The sequence below is a fragment of the Penicillium malachiteum genome (assembly GCF_028827825.1).
Source record: "Penicillium malachiteum strain IBT 17515 chromosome Unknown utg000002l:1.0-8849297.0:1.0-8852440.0, whole genome shotgun sequence".
Lineage (NCBI taxonomy): Eukaryota > Fungi > Ascomycota > Eurotiomycetes > Eurotiales > Aspergillaceae > Penicillium > Penicillium malachiteum.
Genome location: NW_026643095.1, coordinates 3,431,442 through 3,454,930, shown reverse-complemented (window position 1 = coordinate 3,454,930; position 23,489 = coordinate 3,431,442). Strand labels below are relative to the sequence as shown.

The 23,489-nt window shown below is 47.4% G+C and overlaps 10 protein-coding genes across 10 annotated transcripts; 6 read left to right on the top strand and 4 right to left on the bottom strand.

The window, feature by feature from the left end:
- Positions 1-206: 206 nt before the first annotated feature.
- N7483_004351 (sorting nexin-4) lies at positions 207-1,826 on the top strand (the record flags this gene model as incomplete). The annotated part of the gene is made up of 2 exons (XM_057087788.1): positions 207-500; positions 636-1,826. 2 exons carry the CDS (start codon positions 207-209, stop codon positions 1,824-1,826), a joined length of 1,485 nt encoding a protein of 494 aa, XP_056947617.1.
- A 239-nt stretch (positions 1,827-2,065) lies between these two features.
- N7483_004350 (uncharacterized protein) lies at positions 2,066-2,884 on the bottom strand (the record flags this gene model as incomplete). The annotated part of the gene is made up of 2 exons (XM_057087787.1): positions 2,066-2,369; positions 2,436-2,884. The coding sequence occupies 2 exons, from the start codon at positions 2,882-2,884 to the stop codon at positions 2,066-2,068; spliced, it is 753 nt and encodes a 250-aa protein (XP_056947616.1).
- Positions 2,885-3,352: 468 nt separating this feature from the next.
- Positions 3,353-4,071, bottom strand: N7483_004349 (pogo transposable element; the record flags this gene model as incomplete). Its single annotated transcript, XM_057087786.1, has 2 exons — positions 3,353-3,420; positions 3,480-4,071. 2 exons carry the CDS (start codon positions 4,069-4,071, stop codon positions 3,353-3,355), a joined length of 660 nt encoding a protein of 219 aa, XP_056947615.1.
- Positions 4,072-5,840: 1,769 nt separating this feature from the next.
- On the top strand, positions 5,841-7,429 carry N7483_004348 (putative ubiquinone biosynthesis monooxgenase (Coq6); the record flags this gene model as incomplete). The annotated part of the gene is made up of 2 exons (XM_057087785.1): positions 5,841-6,015; positions 6,078-7,429. The coding sequence occupies 2 exons, from the start codon at positions 5,841-5,843 to the stop codon at positions 7,427-7,429; spliced, it is 1,527 nt and encodes a 508-aa protein (XP_056947614.1).
- Positions 7,430-8,207: 778 nt separating this feature from the next.
- On the top strand, positions 8,208-8,741 carry N7483_004347 (cupin domain-containing protein; the record flags this gene model as incomplete). Its single annotated transcript, XM_057087784.1, has 2 exons — positions 8,208-8,313; positions 8,380-8,741. The coding sequence occupies 2 exons, from the start codon at positions 8,208-8,210 to the stop codon at positions 8,739-8,741; spliced, it is 468 nt and encodes a 155-aa protein (XP_056947613.1).
- Positions 8,742-9,220: 479 nt separating this feature from the next.
- Positions 9,221-9,937, top strand: N7483_004346 (uncharacterized protein; the record flags this gene model as incomplete). The annotated part of the gene is made up of 3 exons (XM_057087783.1): positions 9,221-9,235; positions 9,343-9,744; positions 9,806-9,937. The coding sequence occupies 3 exons, from the start codon at positions 9,221-9,223 to the stop codon at positions 9,935-9,937; spliced, it is 549 nt and encodes a 182-aa protein (XP_056947612.1).
- A 1,076-nt stretch (positions 9,938-11,013) lies between these two features.
- On the bottom strand, positions 11,014-12,627 carry N7483_004345 (histidine--tRNA ligase; the record flags this gene model as incomplete). Its single annotated transcript, XM_057087782.1, has 2 exons — positions 11,014-11,289; positions 11,359-12,627. The coding sequence occupies 2 exons, from the start codon at positions 12,625-12,627 to the stop codon at positions 11,014-11,016; spliced, it is 1,545 nt and encodes a 514-aa protein (XP_056947611.1).
- Positions 12,628-17,026: 4,399 nt separating this feature from the next.
- On the top strand, positions 17,027-19,702 carry creB (uncharacterized protein; the record flags this gene model as incomplete). Its single annotated transcript, XM_057087781.1, has 4 exons — positions 17,027-17,065; positions 17,187-17,327; positions 17,407-18,808; positions 18,924-19,702. 4 exons carry the CDS (start codon positions 17,027-17,029, stop codon positions 19,700-19,702), a joined length of 2,361 nt encoding a protein of 786 aa, XP_056947610.1.
- Positions 19,703-20,778: 1,076 nt separating this feature from the next.
- N7483_004343 (YOS1 family protein) lies at positions 20,779-21,354 on the bottom strand (the record flags this gene model as incomplete). Its single annotated transcript, XM_057087780.1, has 4 exons — positions 20,779-20,834; positions 21,002-21,112; positions 21,206-21,265; positions 21,321-21,354. The coding sequence occupies 4 exons, from the start codon at positions 21,352-21,354 to the stop codon at positions 20,779-20,781; spliced, it is 261 nt and encodes an 86-aa protein (XP_056947609.1).
- Positions 21,355-21,482: 128 nt separating this feature from the next.
- Positions 21,483-23,340, top strand: N7483_004342 (dolichyl-P-Man:Man(7)GlcNAc(2)-PP-dolichol alpha-1,6-mannosyltransferase; the record flags this gene model as incomplete). Its single annotated transcript, XM_057087779.1, has 3 exons — positions 21,483-21,492; positions 21,547-21,834; positions 21,905-23,340. The coding sequence occupies 3 exons, from the start codon at positions 21,483-21,485 to the stop codon at positions 23,338-23,340; spliced, it is 1,734 nt and encodes a 577-aa protein (XP_056947608.1).
- Positions 23,341-23,489: the final 149 nt, after the last annotated feature.

The following is a 23,489-nucleotide window of genomic DNA, read 5'->3' as shown; positions in this document are numbered from 1 at the left end:
TTCGGGGTCTCTCCGCCTTGGGGATCGCCGATCATCAATTCCCAACTCCCCAGCTCTCTTTCAGCTTCTCCCGCTTCTGCCCCCACTGTTCCCACTATTCCATGATTTATCCCTCTGACCTTTCATAATTCTCTCTTTGCAAGACTGAGCACACCCTTGACAGTATCATCGTATTAGGTGATCCACCTTATCACTTCTTCCCCGCCATGGATCAACACGACGACTTCGATAGTGTTTCCTGGAAACATGACGGCGACAGTGATCTTTCGCGACCAACCACTTCGGGAACGGATGCAGAGGAATCACATAGATATGACCAAGATGTCAATGGCAAGCGTAGAATGAGCTCAGCTCATGAGGAACCACAAGCTGGCCCACTAGCCGACGCAGTTGACTTGGCTGGCATCGGAGACGGTGTACTCGAGTGTCAGGTCGACGCACCCTTGAAAGAGAATGATGGCACAAAGGATGCCTATATCTCATACCTGGTCACAACGCATGTGCGTATATAATATTTTCCCTTCTCTTTCATGCATCCTAGGAAGCTTGATATTGTTGCTTGGGCAGCCTCGGCACCTTGCAGATAGCAGCCAACCTTTTTAATAAGTCCATCACTAATAATTAGGGTTCTCTAGACCGATTTCAAGTCATTCCAAAAGCCCGAATTTCATGTTCGGCGACGATTCACGGATTTCTATTTCCTGTACAAGACTCTATACCGCGAATACCCAGCATGCGCCGTCCCACCGCTGCCGGATAAGCATAAGATGGAGTACGTCCGAGGCGACCGGTTCGGCACGGAATTCACATCGCGACGAGCATGGTCCTTACACCGGTTTCTCAAGCGCCTGTCACTGCACCCTGTACTCCGGCGCGCGCCCCTGCTTGCGATTTTCTTAGAATCGCCGGACTGGAATGCACATATGCGACTACATTCGACTCGCGGGTCAACAACTGCTTCGTCCGAGAATGCCTCCACTAAGATATTCGATAATTTCACCGATACATTTGTCAACGCTTTCACCAAGGTACACAAACCTGATCGTCGATTTATTGAGGTGAAGGAGAAGGCAGATAAGCTGGATGAAGATCTATCGCATGTGGAGAAAACCGTGGTGCGGGTCGCCCGGCGTGAATCGGACTTGGAGACGGATTACACAGATCTAGCGAATCAGTTTCGCAAACTGGTCCCTCTGGAACCTGCAGTTGAAATGCCATTACAGGTCTTCGCAGCATCAGTGGAGGAGACCGCTCGTGGAGTACGGGGGTTGAAAGATCACACAGATCAGAACTACTTGGGCTCTCTGCGTGATATGGAGGCATACATACTATCAGTCAAGTCTCTTTTAAAGACTCGCGAGCAGAAACAACTCGACTTTGAGGCCTTGATTGATTATCGCAACAAAGCCGTCGCTGAGCGAGACTCCTTGACTGCAAACCCTGCTGCTTACTATGCATCCAATCCTCTTACCTCTTCACCTGCCTCCTTCATCCGCTCAAAGATGGAGGATATGCGAGGCGTTGATCATGAACAATCCCGTCGTGAACGTGTTCGCAAGCTTGAGCTTCGTATCGATGAACTGACACGTGAAGTTGAATCCGCCAAGACCACATCTGAGATGTTTGACGAAGAAGTTGTTCGCGAAGTGGCTGATTTCGAGCGTATCAAGGCTGTTGAATTTCGCGATTCTCTCGGTGCTCTTGCTGAGTCTCATATTGACTTCTACCAAGGTGTCATGTCTACTTGGGAGCGCTTCATTGTAGAGATGGAAGGGGACTCAGACCTTGGGCAAGAATCAGAGGCTGCTGCTCTGGGAGCACGGTAATGACTATCACTACATAAGGCTTTATTCACCATTCAGCTTCCGAAAACGCATGTGTTAAATAACGGCAGAATCTTCCAATGGCTTGTGTTTCCTTGCGATTTCATACCCACAATACCACATTTTCTCTTGAGCTTCATAGTCTTGCCAACCATACTTAGGTGTCCCTTGCTAGATCTCCGAACCCGCATCTAAGCTCCAACTGCAAAAAGTAGTTCATATATTATTCATTCCATCTCATCTCAATCAAGACTTGTACATGACCCATAAGCATCAAGCATCTGCCAAACAACAACTATCCGTCCAATAGACACCGCATTCACAGCAATATTATAAACAATCATGTTAAATGTATTCAAGATAAAAATCCATAAATCACCATAAAAACCAAGTCGATTATGATACCGGTCCTCCTCGAATATTGTCCTCAGCGCAGCCGGGCGATCAAGATAAAGACCTACAGCATAATCCGCAAAATAAGGGTGAGGGTCAACGACCATACCCCCAATCAACCAGAGCATAATCCAGACTCGTTCAGCCAGCGTACTGGATGCGGGTTTAAAATGAGATATCACACCAATTGCTATTAGCGGAATCCCACTGATAAACCACCGTAAAAATGTCGCGATTCTTGTTCGAGGCATAATACTCCAGAACATGGGTCCTGTTCGCACCATGATTGGGGGACTGGGAGGAATTTGCTTGAAGTTATAGCAAGATGGTACGATTATCCGAGGCTGGTATCGTGAAAGCTCTTTCTTTTCGTCTTCTGGTGGAGAGGAAGCAGAGGAAATGTTGGTAGTATTTTTTTCTTGTTCGGTGACGGTAGCAGAAGATACACCGACCTCCTGCTGGGTATTCTCAGTGTCATCGGGAATTGGCTCAGTTTCATCGATATTGTAGACCTTGGAAGTAAGTTGCAGATTCCATAGATTGTTACCCCCTTTCTGAGGCTGAAATGAACCCCCGAACACATAAAACTCTTTCACTGGGAGAGCATCACTCTTCAGTTTTCCAACAATTGTATCGAAATGACCCCCTCTCTTGATAGCTTCGTCCATTATTTCGGTGTGCACCAGGTACGCCGATGGATAACTCGGGGTGACAAGATTGCCGACAAGGTTTATCACAGACATAACCAAATAAGGCAGAACCGTGAAGCCGAAGGCTGCATACCCATATCGACTGATCTGATACCCTTTTGACTCGTATAATGTAGATGCTGCATAAAGAACTTGGAGTATAGCGATCAACGCGGATGAAGCACTATAAGAGGGCTGTATGATTAATTCCTCTGACACATTGGGATCGTCCAGGGACTCCACGCATGCATGCGGTGGGACAAGAGTAAATTCATAACCTGGCGGCAATTTGTAATCTCCAAATACAGAAGCTCTGCTTGATAGAGGATACGGTGTCCCATGGGATAAGAAGGAGTTAAGTCCAGAGCACCAGCTCGGTGTATCTACTACAACTTCAAAGGTATCGTAGTACGCTTGTTCCCTATATTAATATTTAGTGAAAGTTTCTCAGCCCTGGAGATAAATGTATGCTAACAATTTCTTGATATGCTCGCCGAATTCCTTCTTTCTTGTTCCTGTTTGGAAAGAGTCAGAATGACACTATCTTGTTATCAAGGATGGTCAAGATTCTTACTCTGCAACTGATAATACTGCCGAGGGGTATAGTCATCAGGTCTTGAGAGAATGTAATCAAGATCGACGAGTTTGTAGTAGAGACGAGTCATCCATGGATCCTTTTCTGTGGATTCTGATGCATCTTCTCTGCGCGCTATATGTGGCCAAAATGCCATCGAGCGCACTGGCTCTCCAGGCTTAGGTTTCCATTTTCTAGATCGAACCACCATACAGAGTGCAGCGGCACGGTGAGCTTGCTGAACTGGATCTTTCCAGAAGACTGCACGTCGAAAAATGACAAGCATTCCACGCCTGACTCCCTGTCCAGGCCAAAGGAGGGCTACAAGCATATTATGGATGTTGCCAAATGACGACTCGCCGGGTAAGGTAACTGTTGACGCAGCATGGGCTACATAGTTACCAAAGAAGAAAGTGAGGATATCAGTCCATGATGTGGGAGTGCATATTGATTCTGAATCTTGGTGATAAGTAACTCCATCTGGAACTGTGATCGTTGTGTTTCGTTTTGGGAGAACAGCAGCTGAACTGGTGAAGACGAGAGCTAGTACAATGGCAACCACATGCAGTGTATTTGACCTCCACACATCCATTGCACTAGTCTAGCTGCAGTGAGCGGACTGGTCCAAGGGTTCTCGGCCTGCAGATGTGTCAAAAATCACATCCTGGGGAATTAGGGTCTTGTCACTCTTGTGCAAGGATTAAACTGCCACTTGCGCCCCTCACCAGCCGCTCAGTATCCACATCACAAGTGCAATGGCTTGGTGCCATTTGTCCGGTTTATAGCTAGTGCTTTTTTAGCGTCTGAGCTCAGGGTTTTAGTCGTCAAATAATAGATGAATTGGTACATATTTCTGTCGGGTGGGGAACACCAGTCATGGGCCGCCCCGGGGGCCGTGAAAGGCGCACACAACTTAAGTAGATGCACATGGGTGCTTCGTATGAGAGTCCTGATAAACTTGAAGTGACGCGGCAATTTTGCAGACAAACACCAGTAGATAGATACTAACAAATAACTTGAAAGTCTATTGTCTGAGTGAGTAGGTAAAATTGAGGGGAAATAGTGTTTGCAAGCACTCAGGCTGGCATAACTCAAGTTACCGGTCTGGTCAACATCCATTTAAATGATTATGTAGTATCAATTTCCAAGGTTGTACAAGAGCCTATTTGCTGAACCTACTAGTACGAGTATGATTTCACACATGTGCAGGTTCTCTAGGCTCTAAGCCCTGGAGTATCCATATTGTGTAAGGTTTTGAATTGATCCCACCGGTAGGTTTGGGCTTGTTCAAGATTTTGTCCGATAAAGAAGGCCTATATAATACTACCTATTTATATACCTACATGTATGCATCCATGGATACGTACATTCAAAAATTTGATTATCCTATCACTCCAGAGCTGAGTTGTAGTATCAATCTCAATACTTAGAATTGATGGAAAACATGGAATTCCTGGGCGTCAGTGGCATATTTGTAAACAAGGCTATAAGCCGAAACTATATACATGCACATGTGTGACTCCGAGTCGTGAAATCCCCTCAATCATGGATCTACAAGGTTACTCGTAAGTTTCGTAAGGTCGTGACATATCATGAGGGATGCATCCAGGCTGGATATTCACATACAGACAGACGTTTTTTTTTTTTAAAAAAAAGGGTTGTTAAAATAATGAAGAAAGAGAAATGAAAAAGATGAGAAAAAGAAAAAAGAAACTCCGAATAGGGGAATCGAACCCCTGGCCTCGGCGATGAATTCTACCAAGATATGGTGAAAAGCCGATAGGTTAGCCACTACCCCAATTCGGATGAGGACCCCTAGACCAACTCAGGTCTGCGGATATTGACTTTCTCAGTTTAATACATCATAACCATAGACAGCCTGAGATTTATGCATGTTTGCTAAATATATTCTGTTCCTTCCTCACTTTATCTATATATGCCCAGGTGGATAATTAATAGACCCCTAAGCAATCTACTGGGGCAAACAATATTAAACTGTACTTATTGGCAACATAAACCTTGCAAAATGAAGTTGGTATCAGAATATCAGACAGAGCTTGGATTCTCCTTTATGAAACCTATAGTAACTTCAAAACCATTAAGATGACATCTTACATCGACCAGTACATATAGCACTACTCAGTACATATAAATATGTAGGATCCTAACTACCATTCCAAGGATCCTATCATACTATGATGCAACCATTCAAATTTTCACAAATGTCCAAGTTATGTTACTGATTCAGTAGTCTGGTACATACTATAGTTTGGACCTGGTGGGGCGGGAAGAACAAGTTGTTCCGGGTGTCATGCCAGAGAGCCTATCTTCTTCATCTTCCGCCAACCTCCACAGCTAAGCATGATGAGGCCAATTTCAAGGGGCGTATTGCGCCCATATGTTTGCCGGTCCTGTCGCAATGGAGTTGCTGCAAGCCGACGGAGATTTGGGACCCAATCCGACCAAACCCCCGAAATCTACGATGTAGTCTGCGTCGGTGGTGGTCCGGCAGGCTTGGGGTTACTCGCAGCATTGCGTACGTCATATGATGCTTCAGCTTAAAAGACTGGGAATAAATCTAACCTTCACGAATTATAGGTGCCTCGCCGATCACATCGAAGCTTAAGGTCGCCCTCGTCGAAACCCAGGACCTCAATAAGGCGCGCGACTGGAAGCTTGACTCTAGTCAGTTCTCGAACCGAGTCAGCAGTCTGACCCCGTCGACTGTTGCATTTCTGCAGAGGATTGGTGCATGGGAGCATCTAGATATTGAGAGAGTTCAGGACTACCAAGAGATGCAGGTCTGGGATGGCGAGACCGGATCGCGAATATCGTTTGATTGGTCCTCCGAGACACCTGCGTTTGAGGATCTGCGAACAGTTGCTACCATGACCGAGAATTCGAATCTTGTGCGCGGACTGCTAGGCCGTATTGCTGCGTCTGGAGACGAGAACCTCACTCTTTTCTCCAATCACACGGTTGCTTCGATCGAGAATGGCTCCGATCTCAAGCCTAACGGACCCGATCTCTCGGCTTGGCCTATTCTCTCTGTGAAGCCGACAGGACCTGGCGCAGACACGAAATCACTGTCGCGAATTGCCGCACGACTTCTTGTTGGTGCAGACGGCATCAACAGTCCCGTTCGCACCTTCGCCGACATTCCCACTCAGGGTTGGGATTACAACCGCCATGGAATTGTCGCAACCCTCGCGCTCGCAGATCTAGATCCTCTTGTATCTAACAGCAAAATTCACACTGCTTACCAGCGCTTCCTGCCAACACTGGGTGGCCCTATCGCCTTGCTCCCGCTACCTAACAACCATGCGACCTTGGTGTGGTCCACTCGACCAGAGCACGCCGCTTACCTCAAATCTCTCCCCACCCCCGCCTTCCTCGCTATGGTCAACGCCGCCTTCAGACTGGAAATGACAGATCTCGCATATATGATGGGCATGTCAACCTCAGAATCGATATCTCACGAAGACGAACTTTCCTGGCGTCTCCAGCACACCTCACCACCATCTCAAATTCCTCCCAAAGCTATTGGAGTGCAAGAAGGCACCGTCGCCTCATTCCCCCTTCGATTCCGCCATGCGGCACAGTACATCTCTCCCCGTGTTGCTCTCGTCGGTGATGCCGCTCATGTCATTCATCCTCTTGCCGGCCAAGGTCTAAATCTTGGAATGGCAGATGTCGCTGCCTTGTCACGAACAATTGAGTATGCCGTAAGCCACGGTATGGACGTCGGAGACCTTCTTACTTTAGAGCGATACTCGTCTGAGCGATATCTACCCAACGCGAAGATTGGAGGTGCCTGTGACCTGCTACATAAAATGTACTCAGTTCCCGGACAGGGTCCTATTACCTGGGCTCGTAGTCTAGGACTGGATGTCATCGATCGACTGCCATTTGTCAAGTCTTTCCTGATGAAGAACGCAGAAGGATATTAGACAGATAAGCAATCTGGTGCCCTGATATTAGCATTTTGTATGAATATTGTATAACCATTTTTTCGAGTCAATACACAACGAATCATTTACTACCTGGCATGTATAATTTGGGCTCCATACTATCATATTTTGGTAACTTGTTTACATAATGCGACATCACAAATTGTATATGATAGATCACGTTTATCATCTTGGATTTTTCCACCTGCAAGTAGGATCATATACAAGGCCAGCTAGCTTAGGAAGCGAGCCGTCCCAATTCTGCATATGTCCCAGGCAGTGTTTGTCTTGTCTTACCTATGAGAATTTTGTCCCGCCCCCGAGGCCACATGAGGAGTGCAAGAATTTGCAAATGGATGAATTATTTTAAGAATCTAGACTGCATACAACATTAGTAACTAATTGGCCGATTCATTCGGTGTTCGGTGACTTCATCCCCTCCGATAAGCCCGAGGAACGCCGTACTGTACTCAGCAGCGCTTTGATTGCAGATGGAAGAAGCAATATTCATCAATTTTTCGATAGCTTACACTCAAACCACGGAAGTATGCAAGTATGCCCGGTATTTTCTATTCTAGGTTAAGTCCGAGGGGTACTCCGTACAAGAGGTGCATTGTGACTTCTGCAGCCAATCTGTCAATTATAAGAAGCTGCCTGCTGACCGACCACCTCCATAGATCAGATGAACTCACTTCCAAGGTTCCAACCAACATTTTGAAGCACTCTGGCCAGAACGCAATCACAAAAAACCCATACATACACATTTACATCGACCATAATGGAGGTCCCAGACGTCCCTTTGAACTTCGTCCCTGCCAAAGCAGGTGAAATCATTACTGTCGGGCCTATAAAGCTGCGTGTTATGGAAGATGGTTCAAACACAGGTACATACTCAGCTCCCACAAGAATTTAACCTGAAGATAGTCCTTTTTTAACCAGCGAACAAATAGATATGCGTCTCAGTTGCGTGGAAATCACCATTCCCCCAAGAACCCGCGGCCCTCTCCCACATTGGCATGAAATGCATGACGAGACTTTCCTCGTTCTCAAAGGGACTGCTCGATTCCATATCCCCGGCAAAGATCACATTGATGCCACGGTCGGTGACTATGTTGTTGTTCCAACAAGGAGTCCTCATACATTTTCGAACCCGACGGATGAAGAGGCTGTTATCTACAATTCTTTTACACCGGCGTTCTATATCAATTACTTCAAATTGCTTGGTGGGTTTGTGAGGGATGGGGAGTTCACTCCGGAAGCGAACGCGAGGGCTATGTCGTACTTCGCGACTATTCCTGTTCCTGAGCCTTAATGGCGAGAATGAGAGTATCCAGAGAGACTATGACCAGTTGCCATTGATCTATCTCCGTCCAATTTATGATAAAGCTATAGTACGAAGCATACTTCAAGTTCACCTGTAGTAAGGCCTTCTGACTGCACACAAGTGCAGTTGTATCAACATGTATACCACAAAAGTGGTCTCAAGTATTTCTCTGATTCGATATATGTCAGTGTAGACCTGAAATCATGGCTGTAATTAAGGTGATGAGATTATAACATCCTGTCATAACGCTTGACAGGATGGGTTCAAATGTTTCCGGCCGAGAAGTGTGTGTTGTACCCGAGGGTTAGCTATGTTCTCCGCACTGAACCCCACACATGCATACACCTGGGACTATAAAAGTCAACAAAAATAGCAGGGCTCACTTAAGTTGTAGTTTACATCTTATTCAAGGTCAAGCACTTGAGGATTTGCTTCTCTGCTTTATCAGAACATTTGAACTGTCCATCATGCCGCTCTACGAGGTACGCATGCAGATCTGATCTTATAGAGCTAGTATCTATACAGATCAGAGTCAAGTATATCAAGAATTTGTATGTATTCAAATGCTGATCGATATAATATTCCACAGATCTGTCACTCTTATCCTCTGACTCGTTCCCAAAAAGATACACTAGCTTCCTTCATCACCATCCTCCATTCCCAGACCTTCACAACACCAACGCAATTCGTCAATATTCAATTCACCACTCCAGAGCCAGTAGGAGATTACTATGTTGGCGGGAAATCTCAGCAACTAGTCTCACCAAATCGTCTCATTGCCACCGTGCGTGTTGGTCCAAGTAGAACGAAGTCCATGTTCGATGATGTTGGCATCAAGATTCGACAAAAGTGGGATGAAGTTGTTGAACGGCCATATGGGGAGCTGGATATGAAGAATCCAGCTGTGGAGGAGCGGGAGAGGAAAAATTTGCGTTTTATTGTCTTCAAGCCCATGACGGCTGCGATTGAAAACGGGGTTGTTGTTCCTGGTGTAAGTACCGTCCGGTCTTTCAGTTGTCCTGATGCTGATATATTTTTTGTTTACATGATAGGCTGGTGAAGAGGGCACTTGGTTAAAAGATAACATGGATTTTTTTCGCGAACAGGTGAAGATGTATGATGATGATGAGTTCAAGGAATTGCTGGAAGAGGTACAGGCGCGTGATGATCTGTGTGTTCAGTAGTAGATTGTGCTCAAAATTCTTGACTCGGAAGATATACATATGTCCACGATGTGGAGGTAAAAACCAGGGGTAGAGTGAGAGATAGAAAAAGAATGGGGATGGGGATGCTTGTGCAGGGGGAAAAGAAAGCTCAGAGGTTGCATAATAGTGTTTATAACACTGCATCTCATCATGTGCTTCCAGCATGAGTAGATAGGGGGGCCTCTCCTAGTCAAGAGCTGTCTGAGCTTATCACGTTCCCAGAGACTCGGTTGACCTTCATGGGGTAGGGCTTAACGTCTCAGTTGGTTCCACTCCATGAGCGAAACTACTAAGAGACAGTGCATCAGGATTGCTCCATCTGCCAAGCAAAAATGGTTCAGTAAACTCTCCCTAGCTGAATCCAGTCTCCGGAGAGAACACCCTATAAGTATCATAGTGCCTGTTGAAGGCATGCGTAAGAGGGACTTGATACGGTGTAGCTGAATGGAGGTCGTAAGGGTCGAAAACATCCGCAAAATCACAGGTGGGGGAGAAAGAAGAAGAAAAGGAAGGAAATAGAGAGAGAAGAGGTTTGAATAGTCTGGGAGGTGGGGGAGAAAGAAGAAGAAGAAAAGGAAGGAAATAGAGAGAGAAGAGGTTTGAATAGTCTGGGAGGTGGGGGAGAAAGAAGAAGAGAGGGAGGGAAAGATATAGAGAAGAGGATTAAATAGTCTGGGAGGTGGGAACGCGTCTGGGGGACAAACAATCATTCACTTCGCTCACTTCGTGTCATTGCCTAATTAGGAAACCATCACTGCACAAACATTTGAAGCACCCTAGTGACAACTACATACCATTTACTGCCTAGGTGATAAGGAAAAAAATTTCTGGTGATAATGCAATGAATTGGGTATTGATAGTTCAGCTTTTTTTCTTTCATATATTGCAACATCCTGCTTTTGTATGATGGTCTGAATGATAATCCAGACATGCAACGGGAGAGAAAAAAGCATATATAATCTATGTATTTTGGGATGAAGAAGAAACAGTGCTAACCATGACCAGGAACGAAAGGGAAAGGAAATTTAAACGCCAGTTTTGAGGTTTTGCTCCGTTCAGATCTGAGTAGTCTGGAGCTGTTCAGCCAAGCTGCTGACAGTACCAGTCTGCTTCTGAGCGAGGCGGGATCGAAGCTCAGCCACCAAGGAAGCAACCTCAACTTCGACACCCTCCTTCTCGGGGTGATCAGCGGGAAGACCCATCTCCTTAATGCGGACCTTGCCATTGGCCAGCTCCTCTTCACCGAGAATAACGGCGAAGGGAATGGCACCCTGCTCAGCAGCCTTGAATTGTTGTGGAAGCTTAGGCTTCAGCTTGTAGGAGAACTCAGCCTAAGAAGAAGTGTTAGTAAGTCTTGTAAGACAAGAGATATGTGTAAGGAATTGAATTGAAAGGCATACCTTGATGTTGGCACTCCACAGCTTTTGGCAGATCTCCATACGCTCCTTCAGCATGCCAGTGAAACCCTTGCCACCGAAAGCCATAACGTAGGCATCAACCTCACTGCGGCGGAGACTCTGGGTGTTCTGCTCACGCTCGAGACGAGCCTTGGTAATAGAGAAGATACGGTCCACACCGAAGGAGACACCAACACAGGGAATCTGGGCCTTGGGCAGGAACATGCCGACCAGATTGTCGTAACGACCTCCAGCAGCAACACTACCAACACCAAGAGTAGGGTCGTTGGATCGGTCGTCATCTTCGGAGGTCTTGGACTTGTCCTTCTTCTGGAGCTTCTTCGCCTCGGGGGCGTCAGACTGAATAGCAGGGGCAGAGCCTTCAGTGACAACCTCGTAGATGACACCGGTGTAGTAGTCCAGGCCACGAGCCAAGGACATATCGAATGAGATCTTGTCCAGAGCATTGAAAGCCTCAAGGTAGTCCATCATCAGAGCCATATCATCAAGACCAGCCTTGGCAGAGGCGTTGGCAGTGAGAGTCTCATCCGCCAGCAGCTTGTTCAGCAGCTCACGTCCTCCCTTGTGCATCACATATTGTTCGATGCGGTCTGCAACGGCACCATCCAGACCTTTCTCATCGACCATCTCCTTCCGCACATCGGCCCATGGCATCTTATCCAGCTTATCAACGGCACTCGAGATGGGACGAATCTTGTCCTCGGGCACACCACAAACAGCAAAGACACCATCCAGAATCTTACGGTGGTTGATCTTGATAGTGTAACGGCCGTTCCAGCCCAGTTCCTCGAAAACTTCGCTCACAATGCGCAGAACCTCGGCATCGGGCACCATAGGGTCAAACGCACCAGCGATATCGAAATCGCACTGGTAGAACTCGCGCATACGGCCCTTGCTGACAGCAGGCTGGTCACGACGGTAGACCTTAGCAATGTGGTAACGCTTGATGCTGCGCACATCGGTGTTCATGGCGAGCCAGCGCGCAAAGGGCACGGTCAGGTCGTAACGCAGGGAGCAAATTTCACCACCCTGGTCCTTCAGGTCGTAGATGAGCTTGGAGTCCTCACCATACTTTCCGGCCAGGATCTCGCGCAGCTCAAAAACGGGGGTATCGAGGGCAGTACCGCCATGGCGCTTGAAGACATCGGCGATGGTGGTGAAGATACGGTCACGGAGGAGGGCGTCGGAGCCGGCCCAGTCCTTGGTACCCTTGGGGGTTTTGAGGTTGAAGGATACCTTTTCCTTAGGCATTGTTTCGGTTGAGTAGGATCGAGGGGTTGAGAAAGGGAAACGAGAGCGGCGGGGATGGTTTTGATGGTGGGGGGTGGTGGGGGCACGGAGACAAATTTGATTCGAGACTGTATGCTGGCTTTGGGCTGGCAAATGAGTCAGACAATAAAGTGAGCCTGCGCTAATGGAATTTGGAAATGTTCGCCGTGCAGAATGCAGACGCAAAGGACCAGAGAGGGACGTCATAAAAGCGACGCGCACAATTTGGCGAAATATGCCCGTCACTCAAATTGGTTCAACCGGGCCATCTTGCTTCTTCGGGCGAGTTTTTCCGGATATTAATCCGAAGTATACCAATGTGTCAGTGGATTGAGATGGAGACATTTGATGAAGCTTGCATGCGTAGTTGCAAGTATGAATAGAAAAATGATTAACCTAGTAGGAAGATCTGCTGTATTTCTTAATCTTGGAGCTATGTTATGAGTCATATGAGTCATTGATTCTGGTAGAGTTGCACAATCCCAATGGGACTTGACTGGAGATGGAATATTGATGTGAATATGCTTCAGAGAAGAGGTCCACAGTGTAGATTTTTAATTTCCATACCTCCTTAATCCACAAATCAGCACTTCAAAGATATTCTCTTCAAAGTCCGGTGCATCTTTGCCAAGGCAGACATCCATAGAAAATAGAAAGTCTCGAACGCTAGATAATATGCAGCGCCTCTAAAACAGGCAAGGTCAGCTTGAAATCAGACTGGATGATATTGAATAGTATAAGTTGAATTTTACAGCCTCAGACTAATGAGCAACAGCCTCGAGCAAAACTTTGTTGTTGTTTGCAACGGTATTCGGTCTGGCCTGGGACACAGTTGCGGCACCTGGGCATCTATACTAACATTTGAATAGCACTGTAATCACTGTAATACGTAGAGACCTCGAGAGTAGGCTAATATACGAGGTAGTAGCTCAGCCTCACCATGGATGCTTATTTTCAGGGCTCTGTCGATCACTTTGTGGATCCTTGTCCATGTTAGTGCACGCCCGGTGCCCCGTTCAGCAACTTGAAATCCTGGATAATATCTTGTAGTACGGACTGAGGATCTCATGTGTCATGGACGAACCCGACGACATACAACTCTAATCAATTGCACCGTGAGGGTTGGCAGTGATAAAACCAACGAGAGCATAAATGCTAGGAAGGCCAATTGATGGGGTAAACATTTGATGTGAGTAGCCTTGACTCGGGGCCGTTTGCCGCTTCCGTATTTTGGCCCCATGCTGGTCTGCAGTGGGCTTATCTTATTCCCGTCGCTTGACATTATGTGACACAACCGTATGTTTTTGATGATTTACAATGATCTCAAGTTTAGAAGATAGGAAGATAGATCTCCAGGGCTAGATTGTCAGTCTCTCGGGTGCACGCTTAGCACATGAGTATTCGGGGTTGGAACTAATTAGGATCAAAGCCTCGAGGGATTTAATCCTGGTACCTGGTGAGCAGGGGCCAGTAGTGCAAATTGTTCTTGTTTATCCAAAATTCACTTGAGCATTTTGAGCTGCCTAGAATTAATCCCAGCCTAAATATTGGAAGTCAAAGTCATATATCTGCAAATTATGTTATCCGGAATCTGACATCGTCTCGGAGATAATCATAGGCACCGAGTATCATGTGGAAGGTGGTCACGAGAGAAAGGCGCAGAGTCATCTACTAGTAATACAAGGCTGAAAACTTGAATGTAGAGATTGCCACTTAGATTATAGAACGCCAGGGCCCATGTCATGACTCGGACCTGTCACTACTAGTACCGCTAGCCACTCAGATAGGTAGTCCGAGTTAGAAGTCCAGGTTACATTGGATATCACACCACTATGTATGCGCCAGTTATAACATCTGGGATAAATGTCAGAAGATCCAGATCATGTGTTTAGCCCATAGCTTAGTATGGAGCTATGGGCGCTCCGATCCAGGCGACTAAACATTTGAACCACCTATGTATCCCCGGGTAGAAATAGTAGAAACACAATGGTCTGATATATAGAACCTTGAAACTCAGTTTACCCCGTACTTCTTGTTTCATCGTGCGGTTTCTCCTAACTGACCCTGCCGATCTGAGCTCCAAATGAGATACCTTCACTTTTCCTGTTTGGGTTATTGGGGTAGAACGTCATCATATCTACGGAGCCTCGAGGTCCGAGACCCACAGAAGATGTCGCTGTGGAAACTCCAATACACAGCATATCTAACCGACGTAAGGAGAGAACCACATCTGATCCATGGAGCCTGGATTTGATTTTCTATTCCTCATACGAGTCATACCTGGATAAGGTTAGGGTATAAGTTGTTAGCCCCTCAGGATTTCTTCAACGAAGGAGGCCAAGCTCAGTGCTTGAACAGACTCTGTTAGAATCCCACAAGTGAGGTGGAATATGATATATTGGCTGTTATTATTTGCCTCGTCTCCAGTCTCCAGTCACCAGGGATCTTCTCACTGGATCTTTGCGTAACGACTAGACCCGGAATAAACTTTGTATAAATTAACCCATCCCAGTCGGCATTCGCATTTGAGCTTCGGCTACATACAGACGAGCTCTCGGGACCTCGAATGGGCGTCGAATCAACCTGTAGGATCCAAACCGCCACCCCCACCGTGATGTACAATACATGGCACGGGTCGATGGATTTGAATCGCAACCTGCAATGCGCCCGCCTGGGCGTAGTCTTAACCTTTATTTTCTTTTGCCATATGTCCAATGAGCGCGGCATAAGTTGTCTCGGCGCCTTGGGGGGGTTCAGACCCCTTGACGCTGGGGGAGTGAAGGGGGGGAGGGGTAGGGGGGGTGACGGTATGTCCGTACGGAGTCCAGCCTCCGGGTTTGCTTAGCGCGCAAGGCCCCGCAAAGACCTTCGGGAGCCTATGTTATACTGACATCCAGCGGGCGGTGGGTGCGCTACTGCATGCGCTGCATAATGTAACGACCCGAGACAAAGGACACCTGGGGGGAGGGGGGGTTGTGTGGAGGAATACAATTGCACAATCGGAAAGTTGCCGCAAACTGTTGCTGCTCTGGGCGATGAGAGGGCCGCGCGGCCAAGAAATCCATTGGAAATTAGGATGCAAGGCCCCCTTTGTAGGGAGGGATTGGAATTCTGGATGGTCTATTTGTACTCCCGTACACCGTATAATTTCTCTGTATATCCTTGGTATACCCAACGTTGGAAGTGGATATTCTCGTTTTTTTGGTTTTTTTTTTCTTTAATTCTTCCACTCTGGGCTATTTTTCCCTTCCTTTTTTAATTCGACTTCCATCCCCCGCATGATGGTCAAGGCAACATCCAACGAAAAGAGGATAGACTCCACCGCCACCAATGTCTGTTCCGGCAAGGACCTCCACAGCAAAGGAGATAATTGGTTAATGAACCACGCCATGCGAGGGGCGGACACATGGTCTAAGAGGTTGACCAATAGGTGTATCACGGTTAATGGAGACAGATGAACCTCCATTACGAGGGTTCCATGGGATACCGTGGGGGCTTCTGGGGAGGGGAGAAGAGGTTAGAACCAATCATGACATGACTAGGAATTTTTTTTTTTCATCCAGATATTAGTTCTGGTATTTTTGGTTCAAAATTGATCATTTGGTTTGGACTCTTGTTTTGACTTCCTAGTTGATGTATATGGTCAAGGTTGGTACTAATAAACGAAAAAAAAAGAAAAGAAAATCGGCGATTGGATCAGTACCTGCCTAAGGACCCCACGTGGCTTGAGCGGCAATTGTACTATTTAGTGTATTAGTGTTAACGGGGTTAACTATATGGACTTATGCTCGTTATTACTAGGTACCTAAGTAGAGACTGCTTTCTGGATCATTCTATACATATTCCCCGGGTCATTTACTCCGTACTTTTCATAATGTATATTACATTAAAATAGAGAGAGTTATTGAATATTGAATAGTATATATCCTATATAGGCTTAGAAATATCCACGCAATAGTAATAATATGGGGAATCAGTCATCAAAGTGGATGATTACTGTACAGTCAGATAAAGCGAAAGGCGCTCAAACGCCACTTAGATTCCCTCTCCTTCTTTACTCCTTCTCCCTTTTCACTTTCTCTTTACAATCTTTCCCCCATTATCTAAACTTCCCTTATCTGGTCGCTCACCGAGGCCCCGTATGCCGTTCCTGCGTTTCAAGCCTACTTTGGTGGCTTCCCCGGACACTCTCCGCGACTGAACGTGCTCGGCCTAAACTCTTTCCCCGATCTTACCCCAACCCACTTCCGCCCTCTCGGACTGGAGCGATTTCCAACACAATTCACATCTACATATGTCATAATCAGACCAGCGATCATCAATCAACTTTCACCTTTCGTGACTCCATGCCGCCGAGTGCGATCGGTTCTACTATTCAGTCATGAAGAAGGGCATCTTTCACAGAGGCCCCCGCAATGGGGTGAGGCTTGAAACTCCCTCGAACGAGCATCATCCTTTCTGAAGGGTGTCACAGCATCCGCCCGTGTGCTCGTGAGACGATTCTGATTTGAACGGTATACTGACGTTGGATTCCCGCATAGGCTACGAACACCCCTTCGCCCGCTCCTCCGAACCCCAAAAAGGACCTTCAACCTCCCCAGATAAGTCCGCTGGAGAAGAGATTACAGGATATGGGACCAATCCGTGTAGATGGAAGCGACAAGTTCTTTGGCATGGAAAATGTAAGTTTCAACCTCTTTGGTGCCCCGCATCCTCAACCCGCGGGTCTTTGTTCTTATATACTGATAACCCGAGGCTCAGTATGGAAACACTTGCTACTGCAATTCCATTCTCCAATGCCTCTACTACTCGGTTCCGTTCCGCGAGGCGGTTATCAACTACCCACAGCGCACTCCTCTCGAAAGCCTCGAGGCTGCGCTCGCTCAGAACTTGCGATTCCCGAACCCGAATGCGCACCTGGAAGCCGAGGCGCAAGCAGCGAAACAGAAGGCCACCGCACCCTCGGCGCGCCAAGCTGGTGTGACCCCCAATCAACCACAGAAACCAGAAGACAAGGAATCCCCGGAATATAAGAAGAAAATCGCCTTACAGACCTTGCCGATCCTCGAGGCAAAGAATAACGCCACCAGCTATGGCATGTCGGAATCACTCTTCACATCGTTGAAAGACATCTTCGAGTCCTTGGTAGGCAGTCAGTCTCGAATTGGAATTATCCGCCCGCAGCAGTTCCTGGATGTGCTGCGCCGCGAGCACGAAATGTTCCGGACGGCCATGCATCAAGATGCACATGAGTTTTTGAATCTTTTACTGAACGAGGTCGTGTCGAATGTTGAAGCCGAGGCCACAAAACAGAGTTTCACAGAAAAGGCACTGCCACCGAGTGAGAGCGCAGACTCTTTGGGCCTGACTAGTAGCTCTGGGTCAAAATCCCCGAATACAACGAGATGGGTTCATGAATTATTTGAGGGGATTTTGACGTCGGAAACCAAATGTTTGACATGCGAGAAAGTCTCCCAGCGAGATGAGGTCTTCCTTGACCTTTCCGTGGATCTCGAACAGCACTCGTCGGTCACATCTTGCCTGCGCAAATTCTCCGCGGAGGAAATGCTATGCGAGAGGAACAAGTTCCACTGCGACAATTGCGGCGGTCTTCAGGAGGCCGAAAAGCGCATGAAGATCAAGCGTCTTCCTCGTGTATTGGCTTTGCATCTGAAACGCTTTAAATATACCGAGGATTTGCAACGGTTGCAGAAGTTGTTTCATCGTGTGGTCTACCCTTATCATCTCCGCCTGTTCAATACCACCGATGATGCCGAGGATCCGGATCGACTTTACGAACTCTATGCCGTTGTCGTTCACATTGGAGGAGGTCCTTATCATGGCCACTATGTTGCGATCATCAAAACAGAAGATCGCGGCTGGTTGCTGTTTGACGATGAACTGGTGGAGCCTGTAGACAAAAGTTATGTTCGCAACTTCTTCGGCGACCGGCCAGGACTGGCCTGTGCATACGTGCTCTTCTACCAGGAGACAACCTTAGAGGCTGTCCTCCGAGAACAGGCGGCAGAAGATCAGGCATCTTCTGCGGCTGCCGCAGAATCTGGCGCCCAGCAGCCCAATGGAAACCTGTTCCATGTGCATAGTGTACCCACGGACGATGCGAATCGATTGACCCCAATCCATAAAATCACCACGGCACCTGGTCAGATGCCTGTGCATCCCGAAGTCCCTGAAAACGAGTCAACGACACCACATGCACCACTCGCACCACAGCCTGTTCAACCTCCCGAGGCTCCGCAAGCACCCCCGATTCCTAGTGAGCCCCCCTCGCGCACTGAGCCCCAAGAAAAGTGACGTTCAGTCTCGAAAGGAGAAGGCTCGAGAGGAAAAGGAGCTGCGCGCAGCGCAAAAGGCCGCAGACAAAGCGGCCAAAGAGGAGCGCGAACAATATGAAAAGATGGAAAGGATTCGTCGCAAGGAGGCAGACCACCTGAGGCAAGCTCAGATCAAACAAGAGGCCGCCGATCTTGAAAAGGCTCTCAAGGACAGCAAACAAGCGAGTAAAGCTGCCGCTGTCGACATCGGACCGGAGAATGGATCTCCTCGAGACTCGTCCAAATTCAACATATTCAGACGTGGAAGTCGCAGCATAAGCCACCGTCTTAGCAAGGACAAAGAGAAAGAACCACGAGTCTCGACCTCGGCATCGGACGTTGCACCAACCCCAGTCCCTGAAGTGCCGGCTCAACAAAGCGAGCCAGTGTCCCTACCTGTCGTTACGAAGGACCCCTCGGAGCTCTCTAGTTCATACACGTCGGTGCAGACATTCCCACCGATCCAGGAAAATCCCTCCAACGATAACCACGTTTACAATGCCAACTCCAAGGCCAACGGAAGCCCCAGCCATACCAATCTCCCATTTATTTCTACCTCTCCTACCACCCTCAACAATTCCAACAACATCAACTTCCATAGCCCCGTCTACAGCCCCAATGGTAACGGCAGCAGCGAGAAATCCGGCAATGGCACTGGCAATAGCAATGGGCATACAACTCGATGGAGATCGTTCAGCTTCAAAAAATCAGCCGCGTCATGATCCATGACCCGTTTATTCCAGCGAGCGTGTTCTTTTTCTTGCATCTGCCTACTTCTGATTTTATACGGAGATACCCTCACCCCCAATCGTTATGCACATAGAAGCTACCTTCGCTTTTTGCACATATCTTCTGTGGATGTATCATCATTTTTGATTTTTTACGACACGATATGCATTATTGCTTCTCATCAAATTTCTCAGGCTGATTTCCACAAACTCACCACAATGTCTTTTTAGATCCCTTGGCTCTTTATCAGGACTTTTTCTTTCCTCTTTTCTCACTGCAGCTGCTCATCTATGTAATATCTACGGCGGCATGGCACTTGACGCTCACGCCGACTCGGGGATTTCCCGTCTGGCGCAAAAACAGGCGTTTGGTTTTGCAGTGCTGGCAAGCATGGATTTTTAAATCTATCTGGCGTTTTCGCTTTTCCGTTCACTTTTTTTCTTGCTACGGGTTCGAACTTGGAAACCTACCATTTCTATGCATATCTTGCTTCTCAATCTTCTGCGCGTGCGTTAGCGACCACTGAAGGGTGGTTAACTTGCTGTGATATCCATGATTTCTGGCTCTTCTATCCACTGTATAGCTTTCTCCACAATACCAATCTATGCACTTGATCTTCAATATTACCACCACTAAGCTTAGCTAGACTTCTATATGGCAGTGAAAGCAAGTCCTTGAGATGACTTGGCTTTTTGAATTGGTGAAGGCTGGGTATATACATAGAACGAAGAGAAGCGACCAAGGACTCGAAAAATCAATCTTCATACTCTGGTACAATACAGCGCGCTCCTTTGACTTCAAATGCGGATTAAGACTCCCGAGGTCCAGCAAGCCAATCCAGATCAACACCCAATTGAATTCACCATGCATCCATCTAGTGCGCTAGTAGCTCGTGTACATCATGCCGCGTGTCTTATAGTAATTTTAATAGGTAAGCAGGATACGAGCCCGCATTGGCTCAAATACGCCGGAAGGAATAGGATCGGTTGCATGCGACGAGGCGCTGAAGCGCAAGCGAGCGCTCATTCGCGACGCGATTTAGTTTTCGTACGTAATGGAGTCGGGACGATCAGCCGAGAATAAGCTCGTAGACGATGATAACGGTATTAATGACAATGAGCGGTACTGGAATTTTGGGTTGTTGGTTAGCTTTGCCTGCTTGTTTTGTATCTTGTTGTGGCCTGCGCCTGTACTTGACTCGAGCCAGGAGGACCGAAGTTCAAGTATGCTTCGAGATCAAGCACTCGAGACTGCCTTGCATCGCTGATAGAGAATAGGAGAGAGGAACGTACTCCGCATTACTGTTCGCACACTGGCAATCAGGTTGATTGATTTGGCTTTCACGCTGGTACTGTCGTAGCTTGAGCCGAAACCTGGCTCAGCTTGTGTTCGGCCCCATCCAACTTTACAAAATTGATTATTAGCTAGTATTCTGCAGTTTTGAGGGCCTTGGAAAAGATGTGTATTTGTATTTGGTGGAAAGGGGGAGGACGTACTGCGGGCAAGGAAGCGATCTTCGGATAAGACAGCGATGGCGTTGATGAAGAGGATGATCACTAGATAGAATATTAGATTTCATTCAAGCTGGTATGGGTATGATGTCTGTCATACCATAGACAAGCTTCCCAAGACCGAAGAGTAGCATTGTGGCGAGTCAGGTCTGAAGATGATGTGGTGCGGTGCGGAGTGGGAGTTGGAAGTGATCAAGGTGAGGTGCGGGAAGCGCCAGATCTCCGGATCAACTATCAATCAACTCTGTTGGTCGCCGCAACCATGAGATATGGTCAGTTCGCTATACACAAGCTATAGATTTCTAGTGACTGATAATTCTATTTAGGGGCTGCATTTTTTGGGCTTGTGCTTCTGCTCCCAGTTTTGATCACACTTCACCTCCTCGTTGCGCCTTATACTAAGGTCGAGGAATCCTTCCATGTTCAAGCTGTGCATGACATCTTGGTACATGGGTTTCCGGTTAAGACGCTGCTGACCCCGGAAGAGCGCATTAATTATGATCATTTTGAATTCCCGGGTGCTGTACCTCGGACAGCGGTTGGTGATGTCGTGTTAGCGAAGCTGTTGCAGTTGGTACTTACACTGGATGGACGGATTGATCCCCAGATCCTAGGTAAGTGTCGTTGATACGAGAAATGATAAGACATCTGGATTGCGATAGAAAAATACTGATACGCTGCTAGCTCGAGGTATACTGGGTCTCTATAATGCATTTGCCCTGGGTGTATTTGCATACGGTCTTCGTCGTAGCTTTGGCCAAACAGTGGCAACATGGTACCTTCTCTTCCAAAGCAGCCAGTTCCATTTAATCTACTATGCTTCACGGCCGCTTTCAAATATGTTTGCCTTCGGGCTGACTACCCTGGGAATGCGATTTCTCCTACCGGATAAAGTCGATAGACCCCATGACCAAACGCAGGGCATGTACCGTCTATCATTGTGTCTTTTTACCATTGCAGGAGTTATCTTCCGATCCGAGCTAGCAGTTCTGGTTGCGACTCAAACGCTCTTTCTGCTAGTATCGCGCCGGATTGACCTGTTCAAAACTGCTGTTCCAGCCGGTTTGATCGGCTTGATCCTCGGCCTTGCCATCACAGTCTCCGTTGACTCGCTCTTCTGGCAACGCATCCCGCTCTGGCCCGAGCTTGAAGCTTTTATCTTCAATGTTATCCATGGACAGTCTTCTGAATGGGGCACAGATCCATGGTACTTTTACTTTTTCAATGCTCTTCCTCGTCTCCTTCTCAACCCTCTGCTTTACCTGCTTGCTATTCCTGTTGCTCTCCGCCAACCAGCAACACGCAGCCCAACACTTTCTTTCCTTATTCCTTCACTATCCTTTGTTGCACTTTACAGTATTCAACCGCACAAGGAATGGCGCTTCATCGTTTACATCATTCCATCTCTGACAGCTTCTGCTGCTCTGGGCGCCGCATACCTCTGGACACACCGTTCCCGCTCCTGGTTCTCCCGAAACGCCTCTCGCCTGTTGATACTTTCCACTTTTGCTGCATTCTCACTTTCCAATTTTGTCCTACTCCCTGCCTCTGCGGCAAATTACCCCGGTGCCCAAGCTCTGAATGCTCTGCATCAGTACCATTCTAAGACTTCATCCTCGCACAAGTCTGCCTCTGACGATACATCAGTATCAGTCTACCTTGGTAACCTTGCGTGTCAAACAGGTGTCACCCGCTTCCTACAGCTTCCTAGTGATGAAAACATGAAGTGGACCTACGATAAAACAGAAGACGAGACTACGAAGTCCACGTCTACGTTTTGGGACCAATTTGATTATATTACTGTTGAGGCATCGATCGATGCAGAGTCTTATGATGCGGATGAGACGCGCATGCGTATTGCACTTCCTTCTTCGCAGTGGGAAACTGTTGAGGTTATTGAAGGATTTGCTGGTGTCTCAATCATCAGACCCGGGGCTGTAGCGGAAGGGGCTGCTGAAAGGCGGCTTTTATCTTTCATTGATGGGGAACAAGCTGTTGACATCTTTGAGAATTTGCGAGAGGTGGCTAGGAAGGTTGTATTGAAGGGCTGGTGGGTTGAGTTGAAGATGAAGCCTAGACTTAAGGTGTTGAGACGGATTAGAGATTCTGCGCATGTATAAGGTGATATAATTGGAATAAATAGAGAATGATCATTAGTTCAAATGTTGCTATCTAAGAGTGTCTTCTCGATCTGAATGCGCATACTTCTTTATCGAGGTCCCGAGCCGCCATTTATAGGATCTAAAAACATTTGATATCCTGGAGGGGT